Below are 18,097 nucleotides of genomic sequence, written 5' to 3'. Positions count from 1 at the left end.
GACCCCATGGCCTGTCCTGCTGTCACAGCCCTGGGGGGGCCTGGCAGCACCCGCCTGCAGACTCGTGACTGTCAATCTGCTTCCTCTGCCCACAGGTCCTGCTCCCTTGGAGAAGGGGCGCCCTGACCTCCGCACCGCGACCCCCAACCCCAGCGCAGTCGCCGATGCTCTCTCCACCCCCCCGGGACAGGGCCATGGGGCCCTCTGCCCCCCTGTGGCTTTGGCTGCTCCACGCTGGCGCCTGCCTGGCCAGCAGCCCGAGCCCCGGCTACGGCGTGGCAGCCAAGAAGGAGATCAGCACAGAGGGGGACCTGGTCATCGGGGGGCTGTTCCCGGTGCACGAGAAAGGCAGCTCTGCTGAGGAGTGTGGGCAGATCAACGAGCACCGGGGGATCCAGCGCCTGGAGGCCATGCTCTTCGCCCTGGACGAGATCAACCGGGACCAGCGCCTCCTGCCGGGTGTCACCTTGGGGGCCCACATCCTGGACACCTGCTCCAAGGACACCTACGCCCTGGAGCAGTCACTGGATTTCGTCCGCGCCTCCCTGACCCGCGTGGACGGCTCGGAGCACATCTGCCCCGACGGCTCCTACGCCATCCACGACGAGGTCCCCATGGCCATCACCGGGGTCATCGGGGGCTCCTACAGCGACGTCTCCATCCAGGTACGGGGCCACGGGGAGGCTCCGGGGCCTGCGTCGCTGACGGGGCGTGCAAGGGGAGTGCTGCATGGCCGGTCAGATTCCAACTCTGGTGGGAAGGGCGTGGACGCTGTTGCTATGTGGTTGCGTGTGCTCCGGGTGCAGGGTTTGGGGGGGTGTCTCCATCCGGAGCCTGGTCACCAGGTGCTCGCATCATGGAGCCTTCGGCCGGAGCAGATGATCGCTGGCCTGGTATCTGGAGCCACGTCACCATCCCAGGGGTCTGAGTGTACGGGTGTGATCCCCGCACCACGAGCCATGTCACCGTCCCAGGGGTCTGAGTGTACAGGTGTGATCCCCGCACCACGAGCCATGTCACCATCCCAGGGGTTTGAAGGTACGGGTGTGACCCCCCCCACACCATGAGCCATGTCACCGTCTCAGAGGTCTGAGGGTACAGCTGTAACCCCCGTGCCATGAGCCATGTCACCGTCCCGGGGGTCTGAGGGTATGGCTGTGACCCCCGCACCACGAGCCACGTCACCATCCCAGGGGTCTGAGGGTACGGGTGTGACCCCCGCACCACAAGCCATGTCACCGTCCCAGGAGTTTGAGGATATAAATGTGACCCCCGCACCACGAGCCACGTCACCGTCCCGGGGGTCTGAAGGTACGGGTGTGACCCCGCACCACGAGCCACGTCACTGTCCCGGGGGTCTGAAGGTACGGGTGTGACCCCCCGCACCACAAGCCACGTCATCGTCCCGGGGGTCTGAGGGTATGGGTGTGACCTCCGCACCACAAGCCACGTCACCATCCCGGGGGTCTGAAGGTACGAGTGTGACCCCCGCACCACGAGCCATGTCACTGTCCCGGGGGTCTGAGGGTACGGGTGTGACCCCCGCACCACGAGCCATGTCACCGTCCCGGGGGTCTGAGGGTACGGGTGTGACCCCCGCACCACGAGCCATGTCACTGTCCCGGGGGTCTGAGGGTACGGGTGTGACCCCCGCACCACGAGCCATGTCACTGTCCCGGGGGTCTGAGGGTACGGGTGTGACCCCCGCACCATGAGCCACGTCACCGTCCCGGGGGTCTGAGGGTACGGGTGTGACCCCCGCACCACGAGCCACGTCACCGTCCCGGGGGTCTGAGGGTACGGGTGTGACCTGCGCACCACGAGCCATGTCACCATCCCTGCGACTCTCTCTGACGTTGCCTGTGCTCTGGCGTTTTCCAAGCCTTTGCTCCTTGCTGGGCTGGTGATGCGAAGCCGCCCCTCAGCTGGGGCAGGTTGGCCTTTTCATAGCCCAGCAGCCACTTCCCTGCCCCCCGGGATGCCCTCCTCTCCTTAGGCACCGACCTTCGACCTTCACCTTTCCCAGAAGTTGCTCAACCCCTCCCCTGCCCGCTCTGTCTCATGCCCCTCCTCCCAATGCCCCGCCCCCACCCCACCTCTCCCTGCCCAATATTCAACTTGGGAGGGAAGAATCCCAAGCACAGCTCCAGGCTGGGGGCCGCCTGGCTCTGTAGCAGTTGGGCAGGAAAGGCCCTGGGGATACAGCGGATGAGAAGCTGGAGACGAGTCAACAGGGTGTCCCTGGAGCCAAGAAGGCGACTGGCCCATTGGGGTGCATTGGGAGGAGCATCGCCAGCAGATCCAGAGAAGTGATTGTTCCCCTTTATTCGGCACTGGGGGGGGGGCACATCTGGAGTGTTGCGTCCAGTTCTGGGCCCCCCACTACAGAAAGGACGTGGGCCCATTGGAGAGGGGCCAGCGGAGGGCCACGGGAACTGGAGCGCGTGATCTACGAGGAGAGGCTGAGGGAGTTGGGTCTGTTTAGTCTGCAGAAGCGAAGAGTGAGGGGGGATTTGATAGCAGCCTTCAACTCCCTGCAGGGGGGTTCCAAAGAGGCTGGAGAGAGGCTGTTCTCAGTAGTGACGGATGCAGAACAAGGAGCAATGGGCTCAAGTTGCAGTGGGGGAGGTCTAGGTTGGACATTAGGAAAAACGATTTCCCTAGGCGGGTGGGGAAGCCCTGGGCTGGGTTCCCCAGGGAGGGGGTGGAATCTCCATCCCTAGGGGTGTTTCAGTCCCGGCTTGACCAAGCCCTGGCTGGGTTGATTGAGTCGGGGCTGGTCCTGCCTTGGGCAGGGGGCTGGACTTGCTGCCTCCCGAGGTCTCTGCCAGGCCTACGGCTAAGACTCAGGTGCCTGCCCCTGGAGGGGGACACGCTCTGTAGGGCAGATCACGCGTCCCTCCCATCCCCAGCCCCAGATCCACCCATGGTACCTACGGTGGGGGGCAGGGGATTTGTCCTCCCGCTGTGACTCCCCCTCCCTCGCCCACCAGCAGGGAGCCGCTTTCTCGGCTCGGCCCGCCCCTCCCGACTGCCAGGCCCTTGGCGCTGCGCTGCATTAGGGCTGTAATTAATGCAAATTAATCTCATTAACCAGTGCGGCACCTGGCCGGGGGGGGGGGAGTTCATAGCCGAGCCCTGAGCGGCTGCCGGCACAAGGGCTGTGGGGGAGGAGGGGTCACTGGAGCCCGGCCGAGCTGACCCCACACGCCTGCCTCGGGGGAGCCCGCCCAGTGCACCTGGGACGCCGTCCCCGGCGCCTCCCGCAGGGGAGCCCCGAGGCGCAGGCCCGGGGAGGGAGCTGGGCCCTGGCCGGGCCGTGGAGGGGCCAGGGAAGAGGAAGGAGGCCGCCTTCATCACAGCCCCCGAGTGGGCGAATGCCAGGCGGCCTCCCCACGGCTCTCGTCCCCGCCGCCCCCTCCTCCCGGCCACCTCCCGGGTCCTCCCCCTTCCCCGAGGGGGCCCGGCTGCCAGGACCCTCGGCCCTGAGCCAAGGGCTCTCCAGGGAGGGGGTTGAACAGGCGGGGCAGGCTGGCCAGTGCCGGGGCCCGTGTGAATCGCTCTGCAGCGGGGCAGGGAGGAGAGGCCGCTGGCTCCGGACCCCTGGGGCTGGACGTGAGAGCAGGAGCCAGCCCGGCAGCTGGGTTACCCGGCAGCGCCCAGGGTGGGGAGCGGGGCGGAGGGGCCCGGGAGAGGGAAGCTGCTCGTAGGCGGCAGTCGCAGGCCCGGTGCCGGGCTGGGCCCAGAGCTGAGCGGCGCTGAGCCGGGTCTCCGTCGTCCCGGGCTTTCCCGGCGCGGCCCGGGGCCCCTCCAGGCTCCAGGCGCGGGGCAACGGGGACGTCGTGTGTCTGAGCCCCGCCCTGAATAGCCCCCGCACCCGTGCGCCCCTCTCCCTCCCCACTGGGCGCGCTCAGTGCTCCTGTCTGGGGGGCCGGGCCCAAGCACCGGGCAGCCTGCCCAGCACGGGGGCCCGCTGTGAATCGGCGGGGAGGGGGGATCCTCCCGGATGCTCCTGGTGCCTGTACGGCCTCGCACGGAGCCGGATCGCTCCTCCAGGTCTAATCCACCCAGCGCCCATTGTCTGCGGGGCTGCAGCTGCTGCAGGAGGAAAAGTCCTTTGCCTGGTGTGGCGCAGCGGGGGGCTGTCTGCTCTGTGACCCGGGTCCCCCTGCGCTGGGATGGGAGAGTCTCACGGACCCTCCCACATGTGGATTAACCCAGACAGCCAGGCTCAGCCTCCCAGGGAGAGAGACGAAGGGAGGAGGGCGGAGACCAGCACCTGGTTGGGGGGCAGGGCCTTGGGGGGAGGCAGTTGCTGTCTGGGAAGCATGGAGAGAACAAGCTAAGCTGGGGCCTAGGGGCGATGGGCCCCTAACCTGAGGGTCTGAGGCATCCTGGCCCCTGTAGCCACATCGCGTCTGGGCTGGGCTGTATTCTGGAAAATCGATAAACCCCTCTCTATCTACTGGCTGGTGGGGCTGTTCGTGCTGCTATGGGGCTGCAGGATGGGGGAACCCCCGACTGCGCCGTCGCTATCGCTGGTGCCGAGTCTCCCCACTGAAGCATTTTCCCAGCCAGCAGGAGCCCAGCGTCAAGCTGCGGGACGGCTCCCCCGGCGCGGCTGCCGGCTGGGGGTACGGGGATCGCGCCCCGACACTGCGCCCTGGGGGAGGCAGCAGCTGTTTGGGGCCCGTGAGGGGAGACACCGGAGCCGGTCCAGCCGGCAGGGAGACGGGAGCAGGGGGCGAGGGCAGCTGGGGGAGGAACAGGTGAGAATTTGGCCACACACGGAGGCTGATGCTCTGTGCTTGTGAGCAGGTTCTTACCCGGGGCGAGTGGCTGGCGGCAGGGGCTGCAGCGCAGCGCCCCATAGGGCAGTGCCACAGCAGGGTACCAGTCCCCCAGTGACCAGCCCCGCTTCCTGCAGCGCCTGCTTTTCCCAGCCTCCTGCAGGCCTCGGCCCAGATCCCCCAAGGGGTTTAGGCTCCTGACGTCCATTGATTTTTAAGGGTCCTAAATACCTGGGGACCTTTGGGCCAAATGAAATTAATGGGCAGCAGGTTTAAAACAAATAAAAGGAAGTTCTTCTTCACACAGCGCACAGTCAATCTGTGGAACTCCTTGCCTGAGGAGGCTGTGCAGTCAAGGACTAAAAGAGAATTTAAAGAAGAACTAGATACATTCATGGAGGTGAAGTCCAGCAATGGCTGTTAGCCAGGATGGGTAAGGAACAGTGTCCCCAGCCTCTGTCTGTCAGAGGGTGGAGATGGATGGCAGGAGAGAGATCGCTTGATCATTCCCTGTTCGGTTCACCCCCTCTGGGGCACCTGGCATTGGCCACTGTGGGCAGACTGGACACGGGGCTGGACAGACCTTTGTATGGCCGGTCTGATGTTCTTATGGCCTTGTTCCCTCTTTAACATTTCGGGGGGTCGGTGTTTCTCCCCTGCCCCCTAGTCATCCAGCCACTCGTCTCTGAACGAGCTGCAATATCCCCTCTGGCCAACAGAGACCCCGGTGCAGACCCTGTGCCCCTGAGCGTGTTGCAGGCTTGTGCGGCTCTTCCCCAGCGAGGCTCCCCTCCCTTCCGCTTGTCCCAGGCTCCCTGCGCGGCCCAGGGCCCGGTGTTTTCCTGCCTTCATGCCATATGGAGCTTGTCATCTGTCAGGGGCTGGAAAGGGTTCCCACGCTGTTCCATGAGCTGTGCGGCTCTCCCGAGCCCGGCGCAGATCCGCAATTGGCAGCCGCATCTGCAGAGCGGCTCTGCCGGGATCTGCAGCCACGGCCGCCGTGGCAGATCCCCGCGGCTAGAGAGCGGGTCCCCACAGATCTGCAGGGCGCCGCTGAGTTCTGCCCGCCTGGATCTGGCCTTGGGTACACCTGCCGCCGGGTCACGCAGCCTCTTCCGCATCAGCAGCTGGGCGGGGCAAAGGGGCTGAAATGGACAGAAACAGGAGGCAATTGCCAACAGGCCGGACCCTAATGTGGGATCTTTAAGGACCACAAGTGACCAGCACCATGCAACTGACTGGAGCAAAACCAGGACTCCTCCCGGCACGGTCTGGGGTTTCCTCGGCTGTCTCCTAGGCCAAACTGTCCTCGGCAGTTCCATCGGGATCCTCCCTGGGTTAAACTGTTGCTTAGGGTGACTGGCCACTGTTAAAAACAGCTGCCAGGCTTCACCCCAGAGGTGGCCGCATGGCAGTGCAGGGGAGGTGAATCTTTTTGTATCTGTAGTTGTAGGCTGGGCTTGGCGTGAGCAACTCCATCCGGGCGAAGTCTCGACTCTCAGGAGACAGGTTTAGGGAGGTGAATGGGTCGGTGGCCTGGAGCCAGAAAGCCTGCGCTAGCTCTGAGACAGGGGAACCCCCAGGGAATCGTGAACCGAGGCCAAGTGAAGGATGGAGACGGCACAGTGGGGCTGTAAGAATAAGGCGTGCGTGGGCAGAGTGCGGCACAGCCAGGCCCTCCGCGTGGGACACTGTGCGTGGGACAGGGCCGGGGGTGTCTGGCATCCACCCACCCTTGGTCAGGCTCCCCCGGCAGTGGTGGATGCTAGCCTGGGGCGCCCCGTGCGGAGCTGGATTCCCAGTGTGGCCTGTCCCAGTGGCTCGGATTGCGCCTTCGTTCGCCAGCGTGGCCTGTCCGCTTGAAGGCTCCTGAGATCACGGACAATCCCGGGGCTCCAGCTCCAGGGGAACGGTTTATTTCCCTGCCTGTCTCTGCACGGGGCTGTTCCCTCCGCGCCCGGTGCGCCGGCTCAGCCGACGATGATCTCGATGTTCAAGTCCACCCCCCCATCAGCCAGGCTGCTCCGGGCGAACGCCGCGGCCTCCCTCCGCCAGGCGTGCTGCCGCCACTGGTGCTGGATGACGAGGCTCGCCCGCTGGTACTTCTTGTACTGGCTCCGGGCCCGCCACATCCTGGCCAGCGACTGCAGGAGCACGGTGGCTCGCAGGGGCCGCACGTACAGCGCCAGCGCCTGCACCCGCCTCGCCTCCCGCTGCTGAAAGGAGGCTCGGCGCCACCACCGCTGGATCATCAGCACGCAGAGCGTGGCGTGGCGCACCGTCCGCCGGGTGAGCACCCCCCGCCACCACGACTGGATGGCCACGGCGGATTGGCTGCTGGGGTCTTTCTCTTGGGAGGGAGCCAGCGGGGGAGAGAGCGCCCCCTGCTGTGAAGAGAAGGCAGAAAACCATCTGTGGCCACGGGAGAGGTGGCCACCGACTATCAGCCATTTCCCACGCTGAGTCGGAAGCACCCTCTGTGTCCCCCGTCACTCGGGCGGAGTCTGAACTCGGGGCCTGCTGCACTAAGGCCCAGACCTCTACGGCTTGGGCTAAAGGAAGAGCTCCATTAGCTGACAATGGCAGTAGGCTGTTACCTTCGGTGCGGCGCAGCCCCGAGAAGGAGGCATGACGCCCACGTTGTTTGCTGAACACCTTGCCCAAAGAGAGGCGTCCGGGGAGGCCATCAATGGGACCGTAAGACCAGCCAAAACTAGCTGCCTCGCTGGGGTCGATCCAGCCAAGCAGACAGTCGCAGCTCTGAGCTAGAACGACAGCCTGAGCCTGCTGGGAGGGTCCCCGACACGCTGCCAGGTGAGCTGGCTGGCTGGGGAGGTGGGCAGTACTCACAGGGAAGAGGGGAATCTCTCTGGGCCCATGGGCAGAGAGGCTAGGAGAGCCCCGAGAACCTGGTGGCTCTGAAGGTGGCTTCCTGCTGTGAAGCCCGGGTTGGGCTGATTGAGTTGGATTGGTCCTGCTTTGGGCAGGGGGCTGGACTCGATGGCTCCTGAGGTCTCCTCCAGCCCTGGGGTTCTAGGATTCTCTCTGCTCAGCGGTGGGAGGAGTGGAAAGGGAGACCTGGGACCCACTTTCCTGGCCAGGAAGGACAAGACCCTGGCAGAGCGCCACAGGGAGCAGTACGGAGAAGACAGGCTGCCCCCTGCGGGCCCCCAAAATCTGACCCAGTCTCCCCATTTCCACCGGTCATGTCCCGCTGCTGCCCCGGCATGTCCCTAAGTCCCTTTGGCTCCCAGAGCGGGGGGCATCTTTGGAAGGGAGCGAGGGAGAGCCGATCCATGCTGGGTGACACCCGCCGCCCCCGCCGAAGAAGCCCCGCCGGTGAGGCGGAGGATACTCACATCCTGGTCCGGTGCACCCAGCCGGGAGCCTGAGGGGGCTGAGTGCTGCCTCTGAGCGCCGTCCCCACTTCCAAGGGCAGGCCCTGCGAGCATGGGTGTCTGCGGCGCCTTGGCGTCCTCCGGCTTCTTCCCGGGACGGCCGGCGGGAGCCTTCACACCCGCGCGGAGGAAGGAAAGAGAAGAGCTGCTCAGCGGCGGGGAGGGGGGAGGGGGTCCCAGCCCCCGCCCTGGCTGTCCCCAAGCCCTGATGCACCAAGCAGGGCCTGGGTGCTACCGCCGGCCAATGCGCTTGGAGCCCCGAGGACTGTGCAGGTGTAACGGAACGCAGAGGGTGGCTCCTACAGGCGGACAGACCAACACCGAGACAGGCGCCAAGCAGGGCCTGGGTGCTACCACCGGCCAACATGCTTGGAGCCCCGAGGGCTGTGCGGATGTAACGGAACGCGGAAGGTGGCTCCTACAGGCGGACAGACCAACACCGAGACAGGCGCCAAGCAGGGCCTGGGTGCTACCACCGGCCAACGCGCTTGGAGCCCCGAGGGCTGTGCAGGTGTAACGGAACGCAGAGGGTGGCTCCTACAGGTGGACAGACCAACACCAAGACAGGCGCCAAGCAGGGCCTGGGTGCTACCACCAGCCAACATGCTTGGAGCCCCGAGGGCTGTGCGGATGTAACGGAATGCGGAAGGTGGCTCCTACAGGCGGACAGACCAACACCGAGACAGGCGCCAAGCAGGGCCTGGGTGCTACCGCCGACCAACGTGCTTGGAGCCCCGAGGGCTGTGCGGATGTAACGGAACGTGGAAGGTGGCTCCTACAGGCAGACAGACCAACACCGAGACAGGCGCCAAGCAGGGCCTGGGTGCTACCGCCGACCAACGTGCTTGGAGCCCCGAGGGCTGTGCGGATGTAACGGAACGCGGAAGGTGGCTCCTACAGGCGGACAGACCAACACCGAGACAGGCGCCAAGCAGGGCCTGGGTGCTACCGCCGGCCAACATGCTTGGAGCCCCGAGGGCTGTGAGGGTGTAACGGAATGAGGAGAGTGGCTCCTACAGGCGGACAGACTGACACCGAGACAGGGGGCTGCTGCCAACAGGTAATGAGGGGGTAACCCGCTCCCACCGACCCCCCTCCCGGGGCTCAGCCTGGCTGCGCTGGCTCCCCTGGGCGCTGGCTATTTGGTCCAGTGGCAAGTGTAGCGTCCGCCTTCCTGCAGCCAACGGCATCGCAGCCCACGGCCGGGCTGATCCTGCAGGCTGGTGCCGGAGACACTTGGACATGGGCAGCGACTGATGCTTGGCTTGGGGAGACGAGTTCCCCCAGCCCACCCCTTCCGGCCGAGGCCCTGTCCTTTCTGGCCCGGCAGACCCACTGTGGCCACTGCTGCCTCCTATCCGGGGTCCCCTCTTGCCCCAGGATAGCACCCCCAGCCTGGGATAGCGTCTTTGGAGCTCTGGAGGGCCTGCGGGCGGCGTGGCTGCTGCCTGCCCTGGCCCTGGGGAGAGGAGAGCCACCGGCCCAGGGTTGGGAGGACGGGCAACCCCCACCCTGCTTGCTCCAGCCTCTGACACTGGGGGAGGGGCCAGGGGAAGCAGTTTGGGAAGGCAACACCTTCCCCTGCCTATGACACCCGCCGCTCATGCCTGGGCTCTCGCCTGGTTGTGGTGGCAATAGCCCGTCGGGGGGCGGGGCTGGGGTGAAGCCGGGAATTCAGGGCCGGGAGGACAAATGGGATGGAGGGGAGCGAAGGCCGGCAGCGGGCCCCATCCTGAACAAGAGATCCCGCTGCCGAGAGTAGAGCCGGCCGACCCTCGGCCTCCCCTCTACACCAGCCCCTGGCTTCTCCAGCAGATCCCTGCGCTGTTCCCGGAGAAAGCCTCGCTCTGGATGGGGAGCCTTCTGCCCCGGCTTTGCCAGGCCTGCCCACGGTGTCCCCAGAAGACCTGCCCCCACCTGCCCCATGAGACCACCCTGTCCTCCACAGCGGGCTTGGGGCAGGGACAAGGCGCCCGGCCAGGGAGCTGGGGTTGGCACATATCTCCTTCTCGGTGGCTGTCACCCCCCAGCCCGCCCTAGGCGTGTTCTCAGCGAGCAAGGCGTCCGTACGGGAGGTTTGCTTTTCCGGGCCCCCATGCTGCGCCTCACGTCTCAGGGGGGGAGCATGTTTCCCAGGGATGGCAGGAGTCCACCTTCCAGCCGTTGTGTGGGTCTTCTAGGACACCAGCCTCAGCACCCGGTGGTGTTGCCATAGACACCGGCGGTGCCAGTCAAGCTGGCCAACCCCGACAACGGATGAGACAACAATCGACCTGCTGTGAGCGCTCGGCTGGGGGGCACTGGCTGGGTTAGAGGCAAGCCAGATCCATGTGGCATGGAAACTGGGCGTTGGAAGTACGTGCGAGGGGGTTGACGGCCTGGCTGGACCTCAGGATGCCGGGGGCAGCGCACAGAGGGGCGAGACACCGAAGGAACAGCCGGTGGTGGTGGTTTTCCGTTGGAGAAACGGATGTTCCTGCAGGGCAGAGCAGTGTCTGTCTGCGGGTGGTGCATCTCCTGCTCTTTGCTCTGCACCGTGCAGATGGGGCACCCGCAAGCCGAGCCCTCCTCTCACGCCAGTGTCTCTGCCCCGCCACTGCCCCGCTCTCGCCCTTCGAAGGAGCCCGACCACAGGCAGGAGGCTCTGACGTAGTGGGAATCGAGTGCCTGGCTTAAGGACTTGGCCCGGAGACGTCCCCTCTCAGATCTCTGGCCCAGGCCAGTGTAGCGGGAAGCCCTCGCCCTTTGGTTCCTGGCGCACTTGGGTCTGTGTGACACGGGGATAGCTGGCAAGTCTGGTCGATAAAGAAGCCCAGGGCTCCATGGTCCTACCGAGACCGAAAAACCTCCTGTTGCAGAGTAGCCAGGGGAGTCATTTTCCAGCCCCGCCCTCCCATACGTTCAAACACGCCCTCCCTTCAATTTCAGTCCCTGAGGGAGACTCTGGAACTGTCCTAAGCTTAGGATCCACTTTCCAAACCCGGTTTTGAAATGGCATCATCCACATGGACAGGCTGAACCTAGTGGCTCCGTGTGCCCGGCTTGCACCACCTGAGGTCCTGGCAGGTTAGTGAAGTGGACCTTGCGCTTGGCCTAAGACCGACACTCCCCGGCTGGGGCTCGAACCACCAGATTCCAGGGACATTTGAGGGCCACGGGGCCTCTCAGCTCTCTGCTGTTCCTAGGGTGTTAGCTGCCTGTGATGGGTGGGCCCGAAGCCCCCTGCTGGAGGCTGGAGGCCTTGCCCCACCCCGCTCCAGGGAGAAGAGCAGAAAGAAGTCCTCCAGGCAGACTAGAGTGGCTGCTTCTGCTGCAGCCAATCAGGGCTCAGCAAGGTGATATAAAAGAAGCAGCTGGGCTAGGGCCTGGTAGTTCCCCACTGGCGCCCAACCCGAGCAGATCTAGGGCCTGACTGGGAGGACAGCAGCACCTTGGACAGCTCCGAGGGCAAGTGGAACTTCGGATCCAGTGGAGACCCAAGTGCAGCGGCTGAAGATGAGCCATAACCGCCGGTAACAGGATGCGCTGAGAGCCTTGCCTCAGAGCCCTGAGAGAGAGAGGGCTGGAGGGAGCAGCACCTTGGGCAGGGGTAGGCAGACAGAGAGGGACAGATCCAGCCCGCAGCTGCCCTGCCGCTCCCCAGAACAACTGAGACCTGGGGACGGGGGAGCGCGTGAAGTCTCCTCCCATTGCCAGGGGCACACAGCACCAGAGGGAACTGCCAGAGGTTCTCCCTAGGAGCCGTGCGCCCCTGGAAGGGCGGGGTGGGGGCAAAGACTTCACATGCTCCTCTGCCCCCTGGCCAATCAGGGTCTGTGACATGGGGGGAGCACATGAAGACTCCTGGCTCTGCCTCTTCCACCCAAGATCTTGACCCTTGTGGGTGGCCCGCGACCACTCATGAAACTTGTGAAGTGCCCTCCCCTTCAAAATTATCGCCCAGCGCTGATCTTCAGGAAGCGGGTGGGACTGGGTCCCCTCCCCAGCCCCCCAGCAGCTATGGCAAGGGGGGAAGAAGAGGCAGCCCACCAGAAAGCCGTCAGGGACACCGCTCCTGGAGACAGCTGGGGCAGACACACCCTTGGCCACAAAGGGGTGCCCACAATAGGGTGAACCCTTCACGCGGCCCAGTGCCGAGAGCAGTCACGAAGAGTCCAAGCTCAGACAGCATCACTGCAAAATGAGCCGCTCCCCCTTTCCTGGCCTCGGTTTCCCCACCTCTACAAGGAGGCACGCAATCCCTGCTGACCTGGCTGCAGTTTGTGTTCAGTCTCGCAGGAGCTGGACTGGTCAGAAAGCGGCACATTCTCCAGTAGGGCCCAGATCCTTGAAGGCACTTAGGTTCCAGCTCCCAGAGGAGTCACGGGCCTGACTACCTTTCCGGATCTGTGCCTTGTTCACTCCGTCTCCGTACCCAGCGTCCCACCTCGCCCTGTGTTCCTAGCATTCGCTTGTTGCTTGGGTCGCGTTCAGTGGTCAGAGGGGAGGGCCGGCCTTTCCATGTCCTTTTGTACAGCCCCGAGCACCATGGGGCCTTGGTCCCGACTGGAACCTTTGCATGGCGTCATTATTATGGCCATTAATGACTTGATCGTGCCTGGACATCTTTCTGGAAATGCCATCCTCTGGCCTGTAAGCGGCAGTGTTGCAGGTCATGAAGCTACAGCTGCTCTCATGGCTAAAACGCACCACCCGGGGTGATCCAAAGGGCATGGATGTTCTTGGGTTGGGCAAAGGGTTCCCAACTAGCGTTGGGTATTGCCTCTTCTGCCCAACTCCGGCAGCGCCAGGTGCCGCGGTTGGGGTGACAAATGGAGGGGCTATGAACTGGTCAAACTGGCCTGATGAGAAGAAGGGAAGATGGAGAAACCACCGGAGTCCAGGGCTGCGTGTACGAGCTGGAGGGAGCCACTGAAAAGCAGAAGGGCGATGCCCACTGGAGGCCACCGGCTGGCATCAGCCCTGCCAACTGCCCCCGGACGGCGAGGCGGAAATGTCACTGCTCTCTCTGCAGGCTCTGAGGAGGCCAGGGGTAAAGATCTAGGTAGCTCCCATACCTGGACACCCCCGAGATGTCTAGAATTCTGACGTGACACCCCTGAGATGAGCTAGAATTGAGTTCTCTCCTTGGGACCAACTAGACACCTCCCAGCTGTCAACCTAGCTCCCAGCTGTGTTTGGGAAGTCCCCTCCCTTCTCACAGCAAGGAGTTGCCGTTTGCATTTTCATCCGGACCGTCCTGCCTCGTCCCTAACAGGAATCGGGGCCCACTGGAACCAGAAAGCGCTTGGCGGACTGCCGGTCTGAGTGCCGTGATCACTCGGCGATCGGGACATGACGGGGTGTGAATTGTTCTCCATTAATTCGCACCTCAAGCGTCTGGTCTAGTGCCAGCCGTGACGCAGCTTGGCATGAATCAACGCAAGGTACTTTGCAGTCCCTGGTGCCTTGTCGCCATGCGGAGTGCAATACTCTGTTCAGAACATATGTGTGCGTATTAATTAAGCAGCGGAGACTGAACGGGAGCCGAGAAGCAGACTCCAAACAGTGACTCTCGCCAGCCAATCAGAGCACAGGCTTCCTCGTGCAGCCTCTTTGACAGCCGGTGTTTTTAATAGCCTCATTAGCGGGGATTTTTCCCCTTTGAAGGTAATGAGGATGGCTGCAGAGCATCTGGAATGAGCGGCCAGCCCGCGCTCTGTGCAGGGAGGGGGCGGAAGGGGCACGAGCCAGCCCTTGTTTTGATCTCAGTGCCTGGTGCATGCAGTGGAATTTTCCGCTCGCTCCCATTGTCGTTTTCGTTCTCCTGTGGCCGCTCTTCATCTGTCTGGGCTTGGAGACGCCTGCGCTGGCTCTCGGGGCAGACTTGTGGAGGGTGGAAGTTTTCTGCGGGGAAGTTGCCGTGCGTTGCCCTTCGTACGTATTCCGGTTCCTGCGTCCGACCTGCCTGCTCTTCCTGGTTCTAGATGCGTTTGCAGGCAGGTCAATCATGGGTCTCGCTCTGGCAGAGTTGGATTTTGCAGGATTTCACTGGGAGGTTCAATACCTCCCCTCAGCTGTGGCAACCTCTGCAACTTCCCCTGGCTACTGCCCACCTGCCAGCGTGCCGTCTCTCTACTCGTCGGCCGGCGTCGCGTGCATTGGGATGAAAAGCAGGGCCCCGAGTCACGCGTCAGGCCGGGAAAAGGGTTCGACGGGAGCAATCCCATCTCCTCTTGGGGGAGTCGGTTCCCACAAGGCATGGGGGCAGAAACGGAGAAGAAATCCCCCAGCATGCTCTGGGACTAGAAACCCTTTCTGGAGCTCTAGGGGAACCCAGTCAATGGGCATGAATCGGCGAATCCGAGGGCTGTCGGAGATCTCAGGAGTCATTGAGTCCTGCCCAAGGCAGGACCAACCCAACTCCATCATCCCAGCCAGGGCTTGGTCAAGCGGGGCCTGAGAAACCTCTGAGCTGTGTGTGCTGATCCTTTGGCTCTAGTCTTAATCCGCTTGCACAAACTGGGATCCGGCGGAGTGAGGGAAATGGGGGAGCAGGACCATCGAGAGGAGAGCGGCCCCGTCATGCCGTAAGTCCCCCCCGGGGAAAGGAGACGTGGAACAACCCAGTCTGAGGGACTTGGCTGCTGCAAAACATCGTTCTGACATCCCAGAGGCTGCCAGGCCTCCAGGATTGCCCTGAAGTTTCCAGGGATTAAGCTGGGAGGGGTTGCAACTGCTTTGGAGGATAGGGCCATAATTCAAAATGACCTGGACAAACTGGAGAAATGGTCTGAGGTAAAGAGGATGAAGGTGAATAAGGACAAATGCAAAGTGCTCCACTTAGGAAGGAACAATCAGTCTCACACACCCAGAATGGGAAGCGACTGTCTGGGAAGGAGCATGGCAGAAAGGGATCTAGGGGTCATAGTGGACCACAAGCTGAATATGAGTCAGCAGTGTGATGCTGTGGCAAAAAAAGCAAACATGATTCTGGGATGAATTAACAGGTGTGTTGTGAGCAAGACACAAGAAGTCATTCTTCCGCTCTACTCTGCACTGGTTAGGCCTCAATTGGAGTATTGTGTCCAGTTCTGGGCACCGCATTTCAAGAAGGATGTGGAGAAATTGGAGGGTCCAGAGAAGAGCAACAAGAATGATTAAAGGTCTAGAGAACATGACCTATGAAGGAGGCTGAAAGAACTGGGTTTGTTTAGTTTAGAAAAGAGAAGATTGAGGGGGGACATGAGAGCCATTTTCAGGTATCTAAAAGGGTGTCATAAGGAGGAGAGAGAAAACTTGTTCATCTTGGCCCCTGAGGATAGAACAAGAAGCAATGGGCTTAAACTGCAGCAAGGGAGGTTTAGGTTGGACATTGGGAAAAAGTTCCCAACTGTCAGGGTGGTCAAACACTGGAATAAATTGCCCAGGGAGGTTGTGGAATCTCCATCTCTGGAGATACTTAAGAGTAGGTTAGATAAATGTCTCTCAGGGATCGTCTGGACAGTATTTGGTCCTGCCATGTGGGCAGGGGACTGGACTCGGTGACCTCTTGAGGTCCCTTCCAGTCCTAGTATTCTATGATTCATTTTGAATGGAAGATAATGTTGTGGGCTGAAACGTTCCAGAACCCATCTCCCCCAACTTGGAAAGCCTGGCCTGGGGACTTAATGACCCGGGACAGTTGGCTTCACGTACCACTGAGCCTGCTTACCCGCTCTCGGGGGTGGCCCCCCACCCTGTCCTGCTGGGCCAGAAGCTCTGGTCTCCTCCAGACTAGGCACAGAGTTAAAGTAACAGCTCCCAGCTCAGCTGTGGGAGCGCTCAGCTATCAGGCCACTGACAGCACCCAGGAAAGCAACCCAAAGAGAACCAGAACCACAAATAAATCTGTCTTACCCTGTGAGACGTGTATTGAGTGAATGAGGAAAAGTGATTTATTTGTGCCCTTAACCTATGAACTAGGGATCACCAAATGAAATGAATAGGCAGCAGGTTTCAAACAAACAAAAGGAAGATTTTCTTCACACAGTGCACAGTCAACCTGTGGAACTTCTTGCCAGAGGATGTTGTGAAGACCAGGACTTTAGCAGGGGTCAAAAAAGAGGTTAGGTTTATCAAAACATATTAGCCAGGATGGGTAGGAATGGTGGCCCTAGCCTCTGTTCGTCAGGGACTGGAAATGGAGGAGAGGAGAGAGATCACTTGATGATTACCTGTTTCTGTTCCCTCCCTCTGGGGCATTTGGCATTGGCACCTGTTGGCAGACAGGACACTGGGCTAGATGGACCTTTGGTCTGACCCAGTCTGGCCATTCCTATGTAGAAAAGTTTTACACAGAAAGCTCGTAAATTCCCTCTCTTTATCAATGAAAGAGAACGAGGCAGGCACAGCTGTTGTCCCTTCCCCCCAGATTAATATAAATAATAACAACAAATTGCTGAACGTTTGCAAAGCACTTTGGAGATTATGATGTTCTGTTGTTGCTCCCGGCATTGGATTCTTCTGTTTTCGCAACAGAAGCAGTTGATTTTCCCAGAGAGCAAAATCGGAAATATTCAAACCGAACAACAGCAGCCCAGAAGAAGTCACCAGCTCAGGAGACTCAGAAAGCTGCAAAGCACAGTGCAACAGGAACGGAGGGGAAAACAACACTCGAGTCACTCAAAATAACAGACGTATGTGACCTTCACCCTGACAATGAACATGCCGTGACTCGCAGGGAGAGCCTGACAGGTTATCACCCTCCCGACTGCTGATAATGATCTTCCCAGCTCATGTTCGGGGTGGAAACGGTTTATTCTGAAAAAGTATTTTGAAAAGAAAGAGCAGAAGGGTCGTGCCGTCCCACCCGAGGGACCGTTACAGCGATAGAACATTCGGGAACCGGAAGGGTCTCCCGTTCAGCCAGAGTTCTCTGGGTCAAACAGCCAATCAAAGCGCTCTAGCCTCATCCCATGTGCTGTTGCCTTTCTGACACCTCGCTGGGGTCCACAGAAGTGTCCTTATTAAAACGGCACAAGGAGGGGAGTTCCCATGGTGATTGTTTCCCAGCGATTCGCCTGATGGCCTCGTCTGCACCATCGCCCTTGTGGACCCCTCACATGGACTTGCTGGTCCCTGCCCTTAGCCACCAGGCAAGCTTTGCTGGAATGGGTTCCCTAGGGAAGTAGTGGAGTCTCCATCCCTAGAGATGTTTAAGTCTCAGCTTGACAAAGCCCTGGCTGGGTTGAGTTAGTTGGGATTGGTCCTGCCTAGGGCAGGGGGCTGGACTTGATGACCTTCTGATGTCTCTTTCAGCTCTCTGGTTCTATGATTCTCCATCGGGTTGAGGAGAAACGGCTGTTAGGTTAGGCTCTGTCTCACAGAGTGCAAATGTGGTTAGATGCGGCTTCAGCAGAGGTGGCAAAACCTTTGTCCAAGATTGTCTCAGGCTGCACCATTGCTGGGCACCGGCCCGTGGCGCATCCTTCTCCTGCATGAATGGTCCTTGAATCTCCCTCAGATTAGCCTCAGCCTCCAGCGGAGGAGAAACCCAGATGGTTTTCTTCCGATGCTTCAGGATGGGAATTTTAGATCCCCTGGAGATCACAAAAGATGCTGGTGCGTCATCTCCACATGCAGTTACACTGATTATGCACGGTTGTGACAGCAGCAGCTGCAAACAGCCCGGGAGATGTCTAATTAGTCCGGTTCTGAAAATCGAGCTGGGTTCTTTGTTCCGTCCTCACCTGTTCCAAAGGTTCCGTGACTGGAATGTTGCAACAGTGCAGGTGACAGGGTGCGAGGCCAAACAATCCAGCTCTCTCCCCACCACCGAGCCACGGTGGAGACTGCCCCGAAGGGGAGCAGAGGGTCCCCCCACAGATGAGTCGCAATGCTTACAACATGCACATGCAGCCAGAGGTGAGGACGTCCAGATGTGATGTC

At 61.4% G+C, this 18,097-nt stretch overlaps 2 protein-coding genes across 5 annotated transcripts in view; one reads left to right on the top strand and one right to left on the bottom strand.

Annotated features, from left to right (window-relative positions):
• Window positions 1–18,097, top strand: part of GRM2 (glutamate metabotropic receptor 2) — a 55,385-nt gene that overhangs the window by 21,215 nt on the left and 16,073 nt on the right. For both annotated transcript variants that reach the window (XM_075939473.2, XM_075939474.2), the window contains exon 2: window positions 96–665. In XM_075939473.2, coding sequence (XP_075795588.1) covers window positions 165–665 — 501 coding nt within the window. In that variant the 5' untranslated portion in view covers window positions 96–164. The remainder of the gene's footprint in view (window positions 1–95; window positions 666–18,097) is intronic.
• LOC149523773 (uncharacterized) lies at window positions 6,691–10,416 on the bottom strand. Of its 3 annotated transcripts, none has more exons than XM_089781044.1 (3): window positions 10,259–10,416; window positions 8,150–8,299; window positions 6,691–7,177 (listed from the first exon to the last, which is right to left on the bottom strand). In XM_089781044.1, the coding sequence occupies exons 1-3, from the start codon at window positions 10,283–10,285 to the stop codon at window positions 6,761–6,763; spliced, it is 594 nt and encodes a 197-aa protein (XP_089637170.1). In that variant the 5' UTR covers window positions 10,286–10,416; the 3' UTR covers window positions 6,691–6,760. The 3 variants fall into 3 exon arrangements, with proteins under 3 accessions (XP_089637170.1, XP_089637171.1, XP_089637172.1); XM_089781045.1 differs by having other exon boundaries at window positions 6,691–7,174; XM_089781046.1 differs by lacking the exon at window positions 10,259–10,416 and adding an exon at window positions 10,106–10,235.

This window comes from Pelodiscus sinensis, chromosome 11 (genome assembly GCF_052426305.1).
Source record: "Pelodiscus sinensis isolate ZL-2025 chromosome 11, ASM5242630v1, whole genome shotgun sequence".
In the NCBI taxonomy this organism is placed as follows: Eukaryota; Metazoa; Chordata; order Testudines; family Trionychidae; genus Pelodiscus; species Pelodiscus sinensis.
This window is presented reverse-complemented; position numbering and strand designations above follow the sequence as displayed.

Bases quoted from the DNA above. Each gene is read 5' to 3' on its own strand.
- LOC149523773 (XM_089781044.1), bottom strand. From the start codon at position 10,285: ATGGGGGCCCGGAAAAGCAAACCTCCC. The intron at 8,300-10,258 runs GTACGGACGCCT...GCGGGTGTGAAG, and splicing joins CCCGGAAAAGCAAACCTCCC to GCTCCCGCCGGCCGTCCCGG. The intron at 7,178-8,149 runs GTGAGTATCCTC...TTCTCTTCACAG, and splicing joins TGGGTGCACCGGACCAGGAT to CAGGGGGCGCTCTCTCCCCC.